The sequence below is a fragment of the Chenopodium quinoa genome, unplaced genomic scaffold (genome assembly GCF_001683475.1).
Source record: "Chenopodium quinoa cultivar QQ74 unplaced genomic scaffold, ASM168347v1, whole genome shotgun sequence".
Lineage (NCBI taxonomy): Eukaryota > Viridiplantae > Streptophyta > Magnoliopsida > Caryophyllales > Amaranthaceae > Chenopodium > Chenopodium quinoa.
This window is the reverse complement of record NW_018745457.1, coordinates 23,512-37,998: the sequence shown is the minus strand read 5'-3', so window position 1 is coordinate 37,998 and position 14,487 is coordinate 23,512. Positions and strand designations below refer to the sequence as shown.

At 36.7% G+C, this 14,487-nt stretch overlaps 2 protein-coding genes and 1 long non-coding RNA gene across 3 annotated transcripts; 1 reads left to right on the top strand and 2 right to left on the bottom strand.

Annotated features, from left to right (window-relative positions):
* The first annotated feature begins 2,514 nt into the window (after window positions 1-2,514).
* Window positions 2,515-6,008, top strand: LOC110714692. The gene is made up of 4 exons (XM_021893220.1): window positions 2,515-2,644; window positions 4,845-4,871; window positions 5,433-5,662; window positions 5,763-6,008. The coding sequence occupies exons 1-4, from the start codon at window positions 2,566-2,568 to the stop codon at window positions 5,859-5,861; spliced, it is 435 nt and encodes a 144-aa protein (XP_021748912.1). The 5' UTR covers window positions 2,515-2,565; the 3' UTR covers window positions 5,862-6,008.
* An 877-nt stretch (window positions 6,009-6,885) lies between these two features.
* On the bottom strand, window positions 6,886-7,368 carry LOC110714691 (nucleoplasmin-like protein ANO39). Its single transcript, XM_021893219.1, has one exon. The coding sequence runs from the start codon at window positions 7,366-7,368 to the stop codon at window positions 6,886-6,888; it is 483 nt and encodes a 160-aa protein (XP_021748911.1).
* A 4,187-nt stretch (window positions 7,369-11,555) lies between these two features.
* On the bottom strand, window positions 11,556-12,197 carry LOC110714689. Its single transcript, XR_002510144.1, has 3 exons — window positions 12,159-12,197; window positions 11,957-12,058; window positions 11,556-11,648 (listed from the first exon to the last, which is right to left on the bottom strand). It is a non-coding gene; the product is annotated as an uncharacterized LOC110714689 (long non-coding RNA).
* Between the last annotated feature and the right edge of the window lie 2,290 nt (window positions 12,198-14,487).

Below are 14,487 nucleotides of genomic sequence, written 5' to 3'. Positions count from 1 at the left end.
AAATAATTCAACCAATTTCAATTCATGCACTTCAAACACGGAAATTAAAACCAGTTCATCAAATTTACTACAACACTTTCGTAATTCAGTAATTCACTTCATTATTTGCAAATTATCCGACATTTCTACAAATTAAACCATGTTCCGAACAGACACTTCAAACCCAATTCAAATTTAAAGTTACCTTTTTTAGATTACCAGTAGATATGAGTTGCCAAAATTCCTCCACTTTACGATCTCCGATCTCCAACCTGCAAAATGTTCGAGTCCTTTCTATCTCCTCTTTATCTTTTGATTTCGTTTTTCTACAAAACTCAGATTTCGTTTTATTTTTATCGATTTTCTGTAATTTAATGCTGTAATTTTTAACCGTTAATAACTCCGTCAATGTCTGTCCACCAATCACCATACGTGGAAACAGTTGGCAATCTCTAGTACACATCACATGACAACATTACCCCCTGAAATGACTATTTTGCCCCTAAGAGAAACAAGAATGTTAATCTCTAGTTGTCGGATTATATTTTTAGGTTTATTAGACCCATACCTTCGGGCCAACAACAACTAGGGGTGTTCAAAAACCCCGACCCGGTTGTCCCGTGCTGATTACCCGATGACCCGCCAAAAACCCGATGGAAAATTGACACATTTTTCTGTTTTTTTCTGGTCAGGTACTCGTCCTGCTAAAATAGCAATTTCGTGGGTCGGGTCATGGGACAGACTTTGCTAATCTCGGGTACCCGGATACCTGTTTAAATAAAAAAAAAAAAATCGTTACTGATGGATAAGTGATGAAATGTGATTGTCTAACCTCTTTTTCGTTGTACTTGGCTTGCTATTTATAGTTGTATTCCTCGTGCTGCGGGCTGGGAGATTATCCTTGACTCCGGGCTGGAGCCATGAAGCTAAGCCCCTGTGAGGTTATCCCTGGTTTTGGGCTGGACAAGCGTGAACGCGCACCTCTTAAGTGGTCTCGGGAGCACGGGTCAGCTCAGCTAGAGCTACCCTATACAGTTGTAGTTGGAATTATGACAAGTGCGTTTGATTAACTATCTTATCTTATGTTCGAATTCTTTGAAAAAATTTAACCCATAAACAAACATTTTTTGTAGGAAAAATTGGTATACGATGTTGTATTTTTGGACTTAATATTTTAAGCTTTTTGAAATTTATGGCTCCACTTTGACAGCTTCTATGATAATCAACGATAGTTTGTCTAAATGATTCAAGTGTTTTGAAGGTTCTCTCTCAATCAATATTTTGTGCAGCATGTATATATGTGTAGTGTAATTTGAATAGTTAATTTAGTTAATCTGGTGTGTCTATACTATATTACCAGATATAAATCGTCGTTGGATGTATGTTGATGACCGAACAAAGCGTGAATACAACGATGGTGTCGAGGAGTTTTGTGATGTAATTGATATTGTAGCCATCTAACTCAACAGTAATATTTGTAGAAGTGTGGGTGAATGAGGCTTCCCTTCAGTGCTACCAGCAACGCTGAGTCACGTCCTTCTCCAAATTTTTTTCTGATGTTTACCTGCAAAAAAGAAGAATAATCCTTATCTCCCTCCGATGCCTAAGTAAGTATGTGTTTAGGGAAATTAAAAACAATATTAAGTAGATAAACAAAGGCTAATCTAGAGAGAAGTTGGAGGGGGGTTTTAGAGAGAAAGTGTGTGTCACTTTCTTAAGTGAGTATTCATCCTCCTCAAACATGCACTCTTATGGGTTTTTTATAAGACAATACAGGGGTCATTGACCTCTCAAATTTTGACAAGTGTAACTCACCCATTAGGTGGTTTGGGACACGTGGTCCATTGTTATTATGCCAAATTGAAAATATAATACAATTCTAATTTTTCAAAATAAAAATAAATTTTTTTTTATGATTTTCTAAATAATGACATGCGACATTCATAAATAAAAATGAAATGTATGATGTGGCATATTTATAGGTTGGGGTTTGTTTTTAAATATTAGTATAGATACAGATATAGATATAAATATCGTATGATGACATCATTTTACTTATTTATTTATATGACGCTCAAGAATCGTTGAGAAGGAATTTTGGCTAAATCTATCTATCGGTGTGAATAATTTGCCTAGTGGAGGAAAGATTGTTGCTGTCGTCGTTGAGTGCAGTTAAGTTTCATTATTAAGGAGGAGGGAAGGTGTTTGTGACAAGAGATGAGAGGATATAAAAGTAGTTAGGCCTTTGTGACCATATTAAGATAAATACTTATGAAAATACTAACACCAATGTGTTGAGCATATAAGATAAATAGATTACGAAAATATATCATGTGTGATATAATTTTCAATATAAATAAGATATGATATAATATTCTAGTTTTTATTTAAACCTTGGTAAAAGTAAAGGGTACTTTAGTCATATTAAAATACTACATGTAACAAAATTTACCACGGATTACTTGGTAAGATAAAGCCAAGAACAGAGGAAGGCAACTTCAGAAAATTACCATTTACCAGAAGAAAACCCTAGCTTAAAGTTTTTAGTTTTTACGCTCCTTCATCCTTGCCTAGTTTTCGTAGACGATGGGCGGAGGCAGTAGAGTCGGCGGCGGCGGCAAATCAAGCGTAGGAGGGTGGTTGTCACGCTCCCGATTATTCCGAGGTTACAGTTTTATTTTCCGTATTTTATTCTCTCTTTTTCGTTTGCCATTAATTTGGATGATGAATTTCATAATTGTTTTGCTTTGTATGATCATCAATTTGTTTTATTTTCCGTTTAGATTAGCTGGATATGAAATTATGAATGAGGTCTCGTTTAGTCTTAGAGGTGAGCAAATTAGGTTTCGGGCGGATTTCGGGCTGAAAGGCGGGTGGTTGGGCCCGGTGGTTTAGACTCGGGTCGGGTATTTCGGACCGAAAGTACAAAAGGCCCGGTTTGCAAGGGTCGTCCGGGGTTTAATATTGTCTGGTCATCTAGATTCTGAGTTGCATTTTCATGTAGTTCGCTCTATGACCACTTACAGAATCTTCAACTCTCTGAACTTTTTTGTTTGCACCTTTACTACTTGGAAGGCAAAGGTACAAAAGCTGGTAATTTGGGGACTCCATAAGCCGTTTCCCAATATTTAAGGCGCACCAGCCTTTTGTTTTCAGTGTCTCTGATGAACTCGGGGACTCCATAAGCCGTTTCCCAATAGTCACATATCGATTTCAATCACCTTCATTAAAGTTTGCTTTGGTTGTCCTTTACCTTTCACCTTCCTCTATCCGATCCTTTCCAATTTTCAAGTCTCCTCATCCAAATTCATAAGATTGGGGCCTTATATAATAAAACAAAGAACAGCCTATTCAGCTATGTAATTCCTCACCCAAATTCCGTTATGCGGGCGAACAAAGATTGTTCTAATTTATGTTTATCCAATGCTACATTTTATCCTTATTCCATAACTAACATATGATAAACAGTTTGTATCCTGTACAAGTATGAAAGCCTTTAGTTTGTGATCTGATTAACTTCTGCAATGTACACCCTCTTTTCTTTGTTAAGTTTCATTATCTTCACTGAATTGAGTTGAAGTGGCCTGACCCTTTTTTTTTTTTTTTAATTGTTATTAGGGATCACACAGAAAGTAACTTTTATATGAGTCAAATTGTGAAAGAATTCAAACTGACGTTGCTTCAATTTGATAACACTTTTATGTAGAATTGCATGTCAATCTGTGATTTTGGTTGAGGAAATGAGGCTTATATGATTGTTTTTAGGAAAAGTGGAAAACAATAATCCCACCTTTGGGTGGTATTCTGTTATGGACTGGTTTTTTTGGGCAGAAAATGTATAAAGATGGTGGTGTGATTGTGGTGAATAGAAACGGCAGAAATAAGGAGAAAGTAGAGGATTACACTAAAATATATTATCTTGTTCTGCTACTTCAGTGCGCCCCTTGATATGGATCAGTTTTTGGGTGGATTTCAATGACAGGAGTTTTCAAAGGTTAACTCCCTTAAAAATATCAATTTTTTTCTGGTTTAATTAAATAAACAGAACTTTATAGTGATTTATTTACAATTTTAAGTTTTTAACTACACAAGTTCAACTTTAACTACACAAGTTCAACTTATTAGTAGAATTAAGTTGTTTTATGGAATGATTTATAATTGATTCCAAATTATTAACCATTGGAAATCTTGTACCATGTTTTCAGGATAAGACTAGGAGCATCTTTTTTTGTCCTGATTTGCAACCTTAATTTTAGTAGTTAAACACGTTAATCATTCTTAGCTTGATATGATTGAATGGTGCTGGGGCGAGAAACATAGATCTATTAGAAGTTGCATTGGTTAGGTACAATCATACAAAGATGTTGTGATGTTGGGGTAGGAAGTTGTGGTGGCAGGGGTTGAATTTTTGGATGAGGGTGGTGCTGTACAATTACAGAAGATGTGAGCTGCAAAGATATTGATTATATTTTATAGTTTTAAGCTTTTTAAGAAAAATGAATATCTAAACCAATGAAAAACTTGACAAGTGCTACAATTAACTTGATATATCGGTTACCATAGCTTAGCAACAGGTAAAAGGCTTGTTTTATTAAGATTGAAGTTAAAGGTAGGATTATTTTGAAATTAAGTAAATGTGGGACTATTTTGAGAAGACCACCCAAAGGTGGGATTATTGTTTTCTATTTTTCCTTGTTTTTATTGCTCAATTATGTCACAAATTTTCAGAATATTGTCCCAACTTTCTTTTCGCTCAATCATGTATTGTACTCTTGTTTTACCCTATATCATGTATTGCTCAATCTTCATACTCTTCCTTTCAATGAAAGTCCTTTCTCACGTTATTTTACTTGGCCTTGAAACAGCATTGAAGCTTGGAGGACCAGGCTACTGTAAGTCGAAATTTTTTCCATTGTTTCTCTTTTATGTATCATATTTTATAAATCATGGGGCTCAATTATATATATGGGTGCTCTTATTATTTTATGATCATTCTTGGAAGCTCAAGTATCGTTAGGACATAATTTGACTGAACTAAAACAAGGCCTAACTCGAAACCACATCTTAAATACAAGCATTACAAGCATTATTGCAAGAAAGAGGCCAGGACATGATATACACTAATTACTGTTAGACTAACAAACATGCTTGGGGAGCAATCTTCTTCCTTGAATGATGATGAAAGTCTATTGGAAGGAGATGAGCACACTTGCTCTTGTTGCGAACTTCAAAGAAATAATATAAATACTACAACTACAACAACAAAGCCTTGATCCCAAAATAATTTGGGGTCGGCCAGAAATGATGAATCAATATAAAGAATGTAGAAGGCGTCAGCATAAATTCTCTCCCTCAATTCTTCTCTGTTTAAAGCCATATTTTTATCGCAAAAATGATATAAATGTGCAAAGTTATAAATAATAATAATGTGAATGTTATGTTATTTCTTCCAGATCATCATGACATGCTTAAGCAAGTTGCCGTTTTACGGGGTTTATCAAGTGTTGAAGAGCTTTTAGCCTCCCTGGGAAAGCAAGAGAGTGGCATGTCAATTCAAGAAGAACTTGCTTTTCTGAACAAAGAGCTTGGGACTGCAGCAGTTACGCACTGGTTAGTAGCCCAGTCTTATTCTGGAAATAAAGGTCGTAAGAGGTGTGAGGATCTCTTCAAGACTTATATGAAGGTTTGTTAGCTTTGCCATATATATGCTCATTATGATTTTATAATTCACTTTAATTTTGTAGAAAAATGAAGACTTCTAAAGATTTTGTCTATTGTTGTAGGAGGTTAAAGAGTATGGGGAACCTTGCTTCTCTACTGTATCTCGTTTGACAAAGTATTGTGATTATGAGCTTAAGGATTGCAAGGAAGAGAAACTATAATTTTTCTTCTATCGTTATGATATTTCTGCTTGATTCTTCTTGTAACTACTTCGTATTTATTACAGTAAGAGAACTAGTATCTATTTAACAACTAATAATCTATTTTTTTGCACTTTTGTTTGGGTTTAAAAAAAATATTCAAATCAATTTGCAAACGCTTCATTATTGTTAATAACAATAAGAACTATTATTTTAATTGTAGTTGTTGTAACTGCTTTTATTGTTATTATTATTATCTCCTGCATAAATGATGCTCTTCGTATTACATATGTACTATCCATTTTTTTGGACCAAATTCCCTAAAAATTGTATAGCGACGGAGGGAGTATAACAATTTGTGTACGTACTGAAGCTAATTAGTTTGACATCTCTTATATTCTCTCTCTTTTGGTTTAACTATTACTTCAATTTATGGTTGTAAACTGTTTGGAATAAGACGAACAACATACTGATTCAATCATTGATCCATGTCGATTACATTCACATAATCTCATTCAATAGTAAGTGTATAAGACTTGGTCTTCGAAAAGAAAGATTTGCTCACATAATCTCATTCAATAGTAAGTGACCAAGTCTTATAGTTGCTCACATTCAATAGTAAGTGTATAAGACTTGGTCTTCGAAAGAGTACTCAAAATTATCTTGTAGAATTATACCGATGTTAGCACATCAAAAAATTTGAGATATTAGATTAAAAAAAACCTCAGGAAATATAGGATCAAATTGACTAGATTAATACTATTTGTAATTAAAGGATAAAATTCATATACTTGTAATAAATTAAAAGGAAACATTATTATTGCTATTGAAATAATAAAATTTAAGATTAATTTAATAATAAAAGCCCAACCATTCATTTCACTTCGTTAATAACTACATATTACATCAACAACCATAAATTAATAGATAAAACACAATAAACTTTTGAATCAACAACCAACACCATACTAGCTAGTAACTCTCTATGAAAAAAAACATACTTAGTAGTTGGGCGTAGGATACAATTATACTAAAACAACCCCTATTACTCATCATCTTCACTCTCATCACTCTCATCACTCTCTTCATCCTCTTCATCTTCACTCTCCTCCACATTTGCTTTGCCCTTAGCTTTCTTTTCCTCATCAATCTTGTTGAGCAGCTCTTCTTGCTCCTGCGCATCTCCTATTGCCTCCTCAAGCATGTTGTTCACATCATGGTAGGATGCATTCGAACCCGAGACACCGAGCTTGCTTTTGAGCTTCTCAAAAGTAACATCTCCCTCGGCATACGCTTTTGCCACCGCGCCGGCTTTAAAGGTGTACTCGACCGTAGCACCCGCCATCGCCAATTTCGATGCTTTGTCCATAATATCATCGTCAATATTTTCATTTTCTTGTTCTTCATTGATGTCTTTAACATCTTCTTCGTTCATGTCAAAAATTATTTCACCTTTTGGAACTTTTGGATCAAAGTTTTTGATGTATTTGAGTTTGGTTATCTTTGATATAGCTCTTGAAGAAGACATTGTGATATAGAAAAGTTGTTTGGGTTGAAGTTAGTTCTGAGAATGGTTTTAAGTTGAAGAGCAAGTAAGATAGCAACTTCAAGTAAGATAGCGTTGTTTGGTTTGTTATTTGGCTTGTGCTCTACTCTTTTTAAAGGGAAAAAACAAGTAAGATAGCAAACTTCAAGTGTAATTTGCATGTAGTAAAAAAGTACTTAGAACACATATTGCATGCAACTTTGGTCATGGTCACGCGTTAACATCCCCTCTACATACATTACTAACTAAATTTATTCCACATATGTAAGTCATGATATATAGTTTCTGAACTGCAGCACATATGTAAGTCATGATTACTAACTAAAAAATACTGAATGAACTAAATACCTTGAATGCAGATTTTGATTCAAATTAAAAACAATAGATGCAACACTTAAAAGACGTACGCTGTCCTAAAACACATAATCTCCAAAAAGGCGGGTGTACGTTAATGTATTGTAAAACAGATTAAAGTTATGTTAAAAGTACTTAAAGTTATCCTTTATACTGCAAAAGTTATAATTTTTCTATTAATAAATTTTATCTTACAAATAAACTTATAATATATTAGATTAATCATGTTAGTTTTTATAATATGTGACCACGTATCTATAAGAAATTACACATTAAAACAAAATTCAAAGCAACGATAAATTAAAAGTTACCCTTTAAGTGGTTAAAGTTACCATAAAAATAGTTAAAGTTACGCTCAAATTGATCGTTTTACAATAAAATTAATGTACACCTGTTGTACACAAGACTTATTCGTCCCAAAAATTGAAAAAATGCAAGGAAATAATATTACATGATTATTTTATTAATCCTCATAGAAGACTTTGATCAAGAATTAAATCCAAAAATAAAATCATAAATATATACTAAAATAATTATTTTACAAAATTTGCTCTTTAAAATTATTGTATGAATACATATATGAAGTAGAGTACATTATATTTATAATTGGTCATTCTAAAAGCAAGCCACACAATAATGACACTATATAAAACAATGCCGGATAAAATAAAACTTATGTTTATACATAAAATTGATTTTTTTTAAAAACAAGTTAATTATATTAGGATTAACTGTGATATGGTGAAGGGTATGATTACTAACCTAAATTTGAGCATGAGTACCTAAAGGGTGAAGAAAAGTGAGTACTCAAAGGGTGAAAACCCTCAAATGTGAGTACCTAATTGTTAGCTTAGTCAGGAATGGTGTAATACATACTTGCTTCTACACTCATTTCCTTTTTTCTTGTTTTATTTTAGGTTTTTGTCATTCTCTTACACTATACGTTTAATTACCTACAGGTTCAAAGTTTAGCTTTAAGAATCTTAAAATTTTGGAATGGTTTGAAATAGTGGTTACAACTCCGCCTTTAACCCTTGTGGTCAGGTTGGAATTATCCTTATATCCCTCCTTCTCCCATTGTAAATAGAACTTGTAAATATGCACGCGCCTGAAAAATAGTACTCCCATTGTAGTTGATACTCACATTATGACATGTAAATTATACGAAGTACTAGTAAAAAATATAAATTATGACTTGCTTTATGGGTCCATTCTATTTAACTTAATTTTGCTTATTATCTTAACTTATTAATATTGATCCGAACTTATAATATACTTATTGAATTTTTTTATTTTTTTATTTTTTTTTGAGAATGCAATACTTATTTTTACTTATTAGAACTTATCAAAACTTATTAGTATTGATTTGAAATTATTTGAACTTATTAGTGTTTCGAAGTTTTTTGATGTCCTGCGGGAGAGTTACAATTCCAAGACTGGTCTCTGGACTCCTGTACCTGCAAAATAGCGGAGACTTCGGGTGGGTGGAGTTCCGCCTCCAACGATCAAGTTAGAACGTGTATGGAGTCTGTAAAAAGTGCGGAAAGTGAAGTATTTTCTCGGATTTCGAGAGAATATCTGCAATTAATGATTGCTCTGTTTTTTGCGTATATTTCTGAATGTGTCCCATGATGGGAACATCTCTCTATTTATAGGGTCTTGAAATGTGTGCCGCCATCCTAGGTAACGAAAACTTAGGAATGGAGGGCTTCCTTGGGAATTGGGCTAGAAAAGCCGTCATTTTACCCAATCATTGGGTATGCCACGTGTCAGCATGGGATTGGTTCTCTGGGAACCTCTCCTGAGAAATCTCTCTAGTAAACCCAACGCCTGCTTATTAATTTGTTTAATTTTGTTTGCAGGGCAACACGTCCAGGTCCTCTCCTGCTTCCCAGCCGGACCCCAAAGTCCGAAAGCAGACGGCTAGGGACGTCTCCACACCTGGGAATGCCAGGCGGCCTTCTGCTGAGAAGCAGAACAGGAACCCCCCCTAGAGGGGTTAGGACGCCTGTTACCCCGGCGACCAGCCGGCCTCCAAGGGATACCAAAGGTAGTGGCCTTTCTTTTTGTGAATTTGATTGAAGGGCCGCCTGTTTTATGAGAACCAGGCGACTTGTTTTTCGTGTTTTGACTGAATTTAACCAATCTATTTTTTTGCAGGCGCCCCTGCTGAGATTGACCTGGTCCAGATGGCCAGGACTATGCTGCGCTCCATTCCTACTGAGGAGAAGGACCATGTGCCAGGAGTCGGCACCCTGAATTTGGAGGCCATCCTGGCTCTCCTGGCTGAGGTAACTTAGCAGTTTTTAATGCTTTATTGGTTTAAGCCGCCTGTTTATTTGACGCCTGGTTTAACTGACGCCCGCAGACTATGCTCCGCGTGCAAGGGCTCTGTCGGCCCATTAATGAGAAGAACCGAGAGGTAAATTCTGCCAAGGCCATGACCGCCTCTGATTTTGACAAGGCTATGTTCCAGATAGCCCAAAATGAAATCTTGACGATTGACATCCTTTATTCTCAGGCGTCAGCCAATTTGTAGGTCAAGAAGGACCTTGAGGCGGCCAGGGCCAAGATTCAAGAGCTGGAGCATTCCTTGGCGGCCCTTAGAGAGGAGATGGAGCCTCTCAGGCAGGCGGAGAAGGAGGAGGAGAGCCTGCGTAGGCGCCTTACCAAGCTGAAGAGCCGCCTACAGACTCAAGAGGCGGATCTTACTGCTCAAATTCAAGCTCAACTGTCGGAGGCGGAGCAAAAGGACAAGGAGGTCCTCGTCCAGGACATGAATGATGACTATATGGCCATCATGAAGAGTTCCTGGGCTGCTCTACTCCCTAATTCCAACTTTGAAAAATGGGATAAGCAGTTCGCCACCTGTTCTGACGTCTACAATGCTGAAATTCTTGGTCAGATAGACGATGAGGAGGCGGCCGAAGAGGAGGAGGACTCATCTGACTCTTCTTCTGAGTCTGAGCAGGAAGGCGAGGCGGCAGGGGAGCCGAGGTAGGGGGAGCCAGCCCAGGAGGAGCCGCCCCAGGAAGGTCCTGCGTAGGAGGAGGCGACTGCTGAGAAGGACCAGGCGCCAGTTGACACTACACGAAAAGAGCAAAATGGCAACGGTTCAAACCCCCCCTAAGGCAACGGTTTTGGGTCGTTGCGTATTTGAGGGTTGCCAAATCCCAAAATATTTGGCAACGGTTCTGAACCGTTGCCAACTAATGAAATTGGCAACGGTTAACCGTTGCCAATGACCTGTATTTGGCAACGGTTAACCGTTGCCAAAGCCAATGGCGCGCCTTTTTATTTTTTATTTTTAAAACATTGGCAACGGTTAACCGTTGCCAATGACCTGTATTTGGCAACGGTTAACCGTTGCCAAAGCCAATGGCGCGTTTTTTTTTTTTTTTTTTAAACACATTGGCAACGGTTAACCGTTGCCAATGACCTGTATTGTTTTTTTTTTTGGCTGCACTAATATTCACCTGTATTTTGTATTTTTTTTTTTGGGCTGCACTAATATTCACCTGTTTTTTTTTTTTTTTTTTTTTTTTTTTTTTTGGCTGCAGTAATATTATTATTATTATTAATAATGATAATTTTTATTATTATATTAATAATAATAATAATAATTATTAATATTATAATAGTAATAATAATAATAATAATAATAATAATAATAATAATTAGTAACAATAATTAGGAACATTAATAACAAAACATATATAAATTAGAAAAATGTTTCATGTATACTACATAATAATTAGAAAGCTAAGCCTAGGATTGATGAAGAGATGATATAGTACAAAAATGTTTGACGATATTTACAAATTAAATGTGATGTAGGTCGCCAACATCTCCCTAATTACATGAAGTTCCTCGCTTGTGTATGGAAGTCCCGTTTGCCCCTTGCAAAACTTAGAATACACAAAACATGAGTTAGTAGAAGTGAAATAATAATAATTGGGGTTAGTTATAGGTGACTAATGCTTGAGATTACAAGAAAAGAGCAAGTATGAGGTTATGGGACGCAATTTTAACCAAAATGGCTCAAGTAAGGCCATTTTGGCTACTAGGATGCCTATTTTCTACAATTCTTGTCTATTGAACTCATAACTAGTTAAAACATGTCATTATCACTTAGTTATAGGTGACTAATGCTTGAGATTACAAGAAAAGAGCAAGTATGAGGTTATGGGACGCAATTTCAACCAAAATGGCATACCTCTTCAAGCTGACGTGTGTCTGTACAATGAGTCATCAGTATGTCATACATGAATCTCATCACGTAAAGGCCACAGTCAACTCCGTTTTCCTGTTGTGCGCACTAGCAATAGGAACAAAGCACATGAATCAAAATGCATAGCAAATAAGCGACATCTTAAGCATTGTAAAGTAAGAAAATCACAACATCATGGGTGAATTACCTTGGGTGCTTTCCATGTAGGACCTCGAGGAGATCGAGGATTTATCTTCTTCATGGTACTACAAAAAAACAAAGTAATAAGTTCAAATTTGACGTTTATAATCAATACATATGAGTTCAGATATGAAAATGAATAACAAGAAGTGAAACAAACTAGATGCTTACTTTTGCAGTATGTACCTCACGAGGCGCTTTCTTACTTGAGGTAACCGAGCGGAATCAAAGTAGAAGATTGTGTTACTGGAAACACAAATCACAAGTAGGGTCCAATGAGAACTACACACGAGACAAACAAATCAATAGTTAGCCTGTTACAACAAATAAACTGGGAAAACAAATGAACTTGACTAGCATAATCAGACGTACTCCTCATAGTATGGGACGAATATAAACTTGTCTCCTGCACTCACTGATTGCCTGATACCCCGTTCAGCATAGTACAACACGTCAGCGGAGTTGCCTAAGATTCTAGCAGTGGACATCTGCTCAGGGCACAACCACCCAACTTGACAAGGAGATTCACGCTCCCATATTTGCTCCTGGAGTGCTCTGCATGCATGATAACACAATGTTAATCGAAAACCAAACGACAAACACCACTAAACTGAATAACATAAATTGAGTACCAGTTGAATTACCTCATGGATATTTGAATGAAGGAAATGTTAAGCATTTCACCACTTAGAAATTCCTTCACATCTTCTTTGAATAGCCATGCCGTTGCATCATCATTGTAGTGGAACATTTCCTTAAGAAGTGGAATTTGGATGGGGCTGTCATTAGGCAACACGCAAACACGGTTGTGCAAATAAGCTAACTCCTGGGATAGCGATTGAAGCACCGTGTCTTCAACTAATGGAGTAGCTTGCGTAGCTGAACCTAGTGAAGGGCTCTTCATTGACGCCTTTCCACTCACCGAGCCATGTTCACTTCTGTTCTTTGGCCCCTCCACCCTCTTCTTTGGCGTTTGGCTTTTCCTCGATGGCTAATAAGTATGATCACACAAATGGTTAGAAAAGATTTCCATCCAACTCTTGTGAAGAAAGGATTAAAGCATAAAATCTAAATCTAAATTACCTGGTTCATCAACCGTATCCAAGCAGATGGCCATTGCACAAAACTACCTTTTGCTGCCCAGAGTGTAGTGAACTCATCACCCTCCACGGGCACAGGTATTAAGAGGTCCTCGGACCCGGGAACCACAGAATGGATCCCGACAGAATAATGCTCAGGCAGAAGAGGTCGCAAATGGACCGTACCTTGTTCGGCCGGTTGTGCACTACCATAGGCAACAACATGCAAAGGTCCATCATATGATTCGCCCGGGTGAAGAAGTTCACAACGGGTCTCTTCCTGCACCAATTACGAAGATACTTCATTTACATATACATATATAACTAAATATCTTAGGTGTAAGATAGGAGTTAAATCAAGCATTGACCTAAAATCATGAGAAACGGGCAAGTCATAACTGATTTGGGCCATTTCGAGCCGTAAATACTGTAAATGAACCTCAAACTTGTGAAATTGCTTTTTTTAGGTCGTTTCAAGGCATAAATGTTCATAACTAAGTATCTTAGGTGTAATATAGGAGTTAAATCAAGCATTGACCTAAAATCATGAGAAACGGGCAAGTCATAACTGATTTGGGCCATTTCGAGCCGTAAATACTGTAAATGAACCTCAAACTTGTGAAATTGCTTTTTTTAGGTCGTTTCAAGGCATAAATGTTCATAACTAAGTATCTTAGGTGTAATATAGGAGTTAAATCAAGCATTGACCTAAAATCATGAGAAACGGGCAAGTCATAACTGATTTGGGCCGTTTCGAGCCGTAAATACTGTAAATGAACCTCAAACTTGTGAAATTGCTCAGGTAAGGTTGTTTCAAGCCATACGTGTTCATCACTAAGTATCTTAGGTGTAAGATAGGAAAAAAGAAAAAAAAAACCAAGTCGAGTCCAAAAAAAAAAAAAAAAAAAAAACCGGACGCGAAGGGCAGCAGCTGCAGGCTGCACAGCTGTTGGCAGGCTGCACAGCTGCTGCAGCTTTTCCGGCAGCCCCTCCGGCAGCCTCTCCTACCTTCTCCGCTTCCCCATGACAAAGAGAAGGAGAAGGAGAAGGAGGAGGAGAAGGAAAAAGAGAAGGAGAAGGAGAAGAAAGAGAAGGAGGAGGAGGAGAAGGAGAAGGAGAAGGAGGAGGAGGAGAAGGAGAAGGAGAAAGAGAAGGAGAAGGAGAAGAAAGAGAAGGAGGAGGAGGAGAAGGAGAAGGAGAAAGAGAAGGATAAGGAGAAGAAAGAGAAGGAGGAGGAGGAGAAGGAGAAGGAGAAGG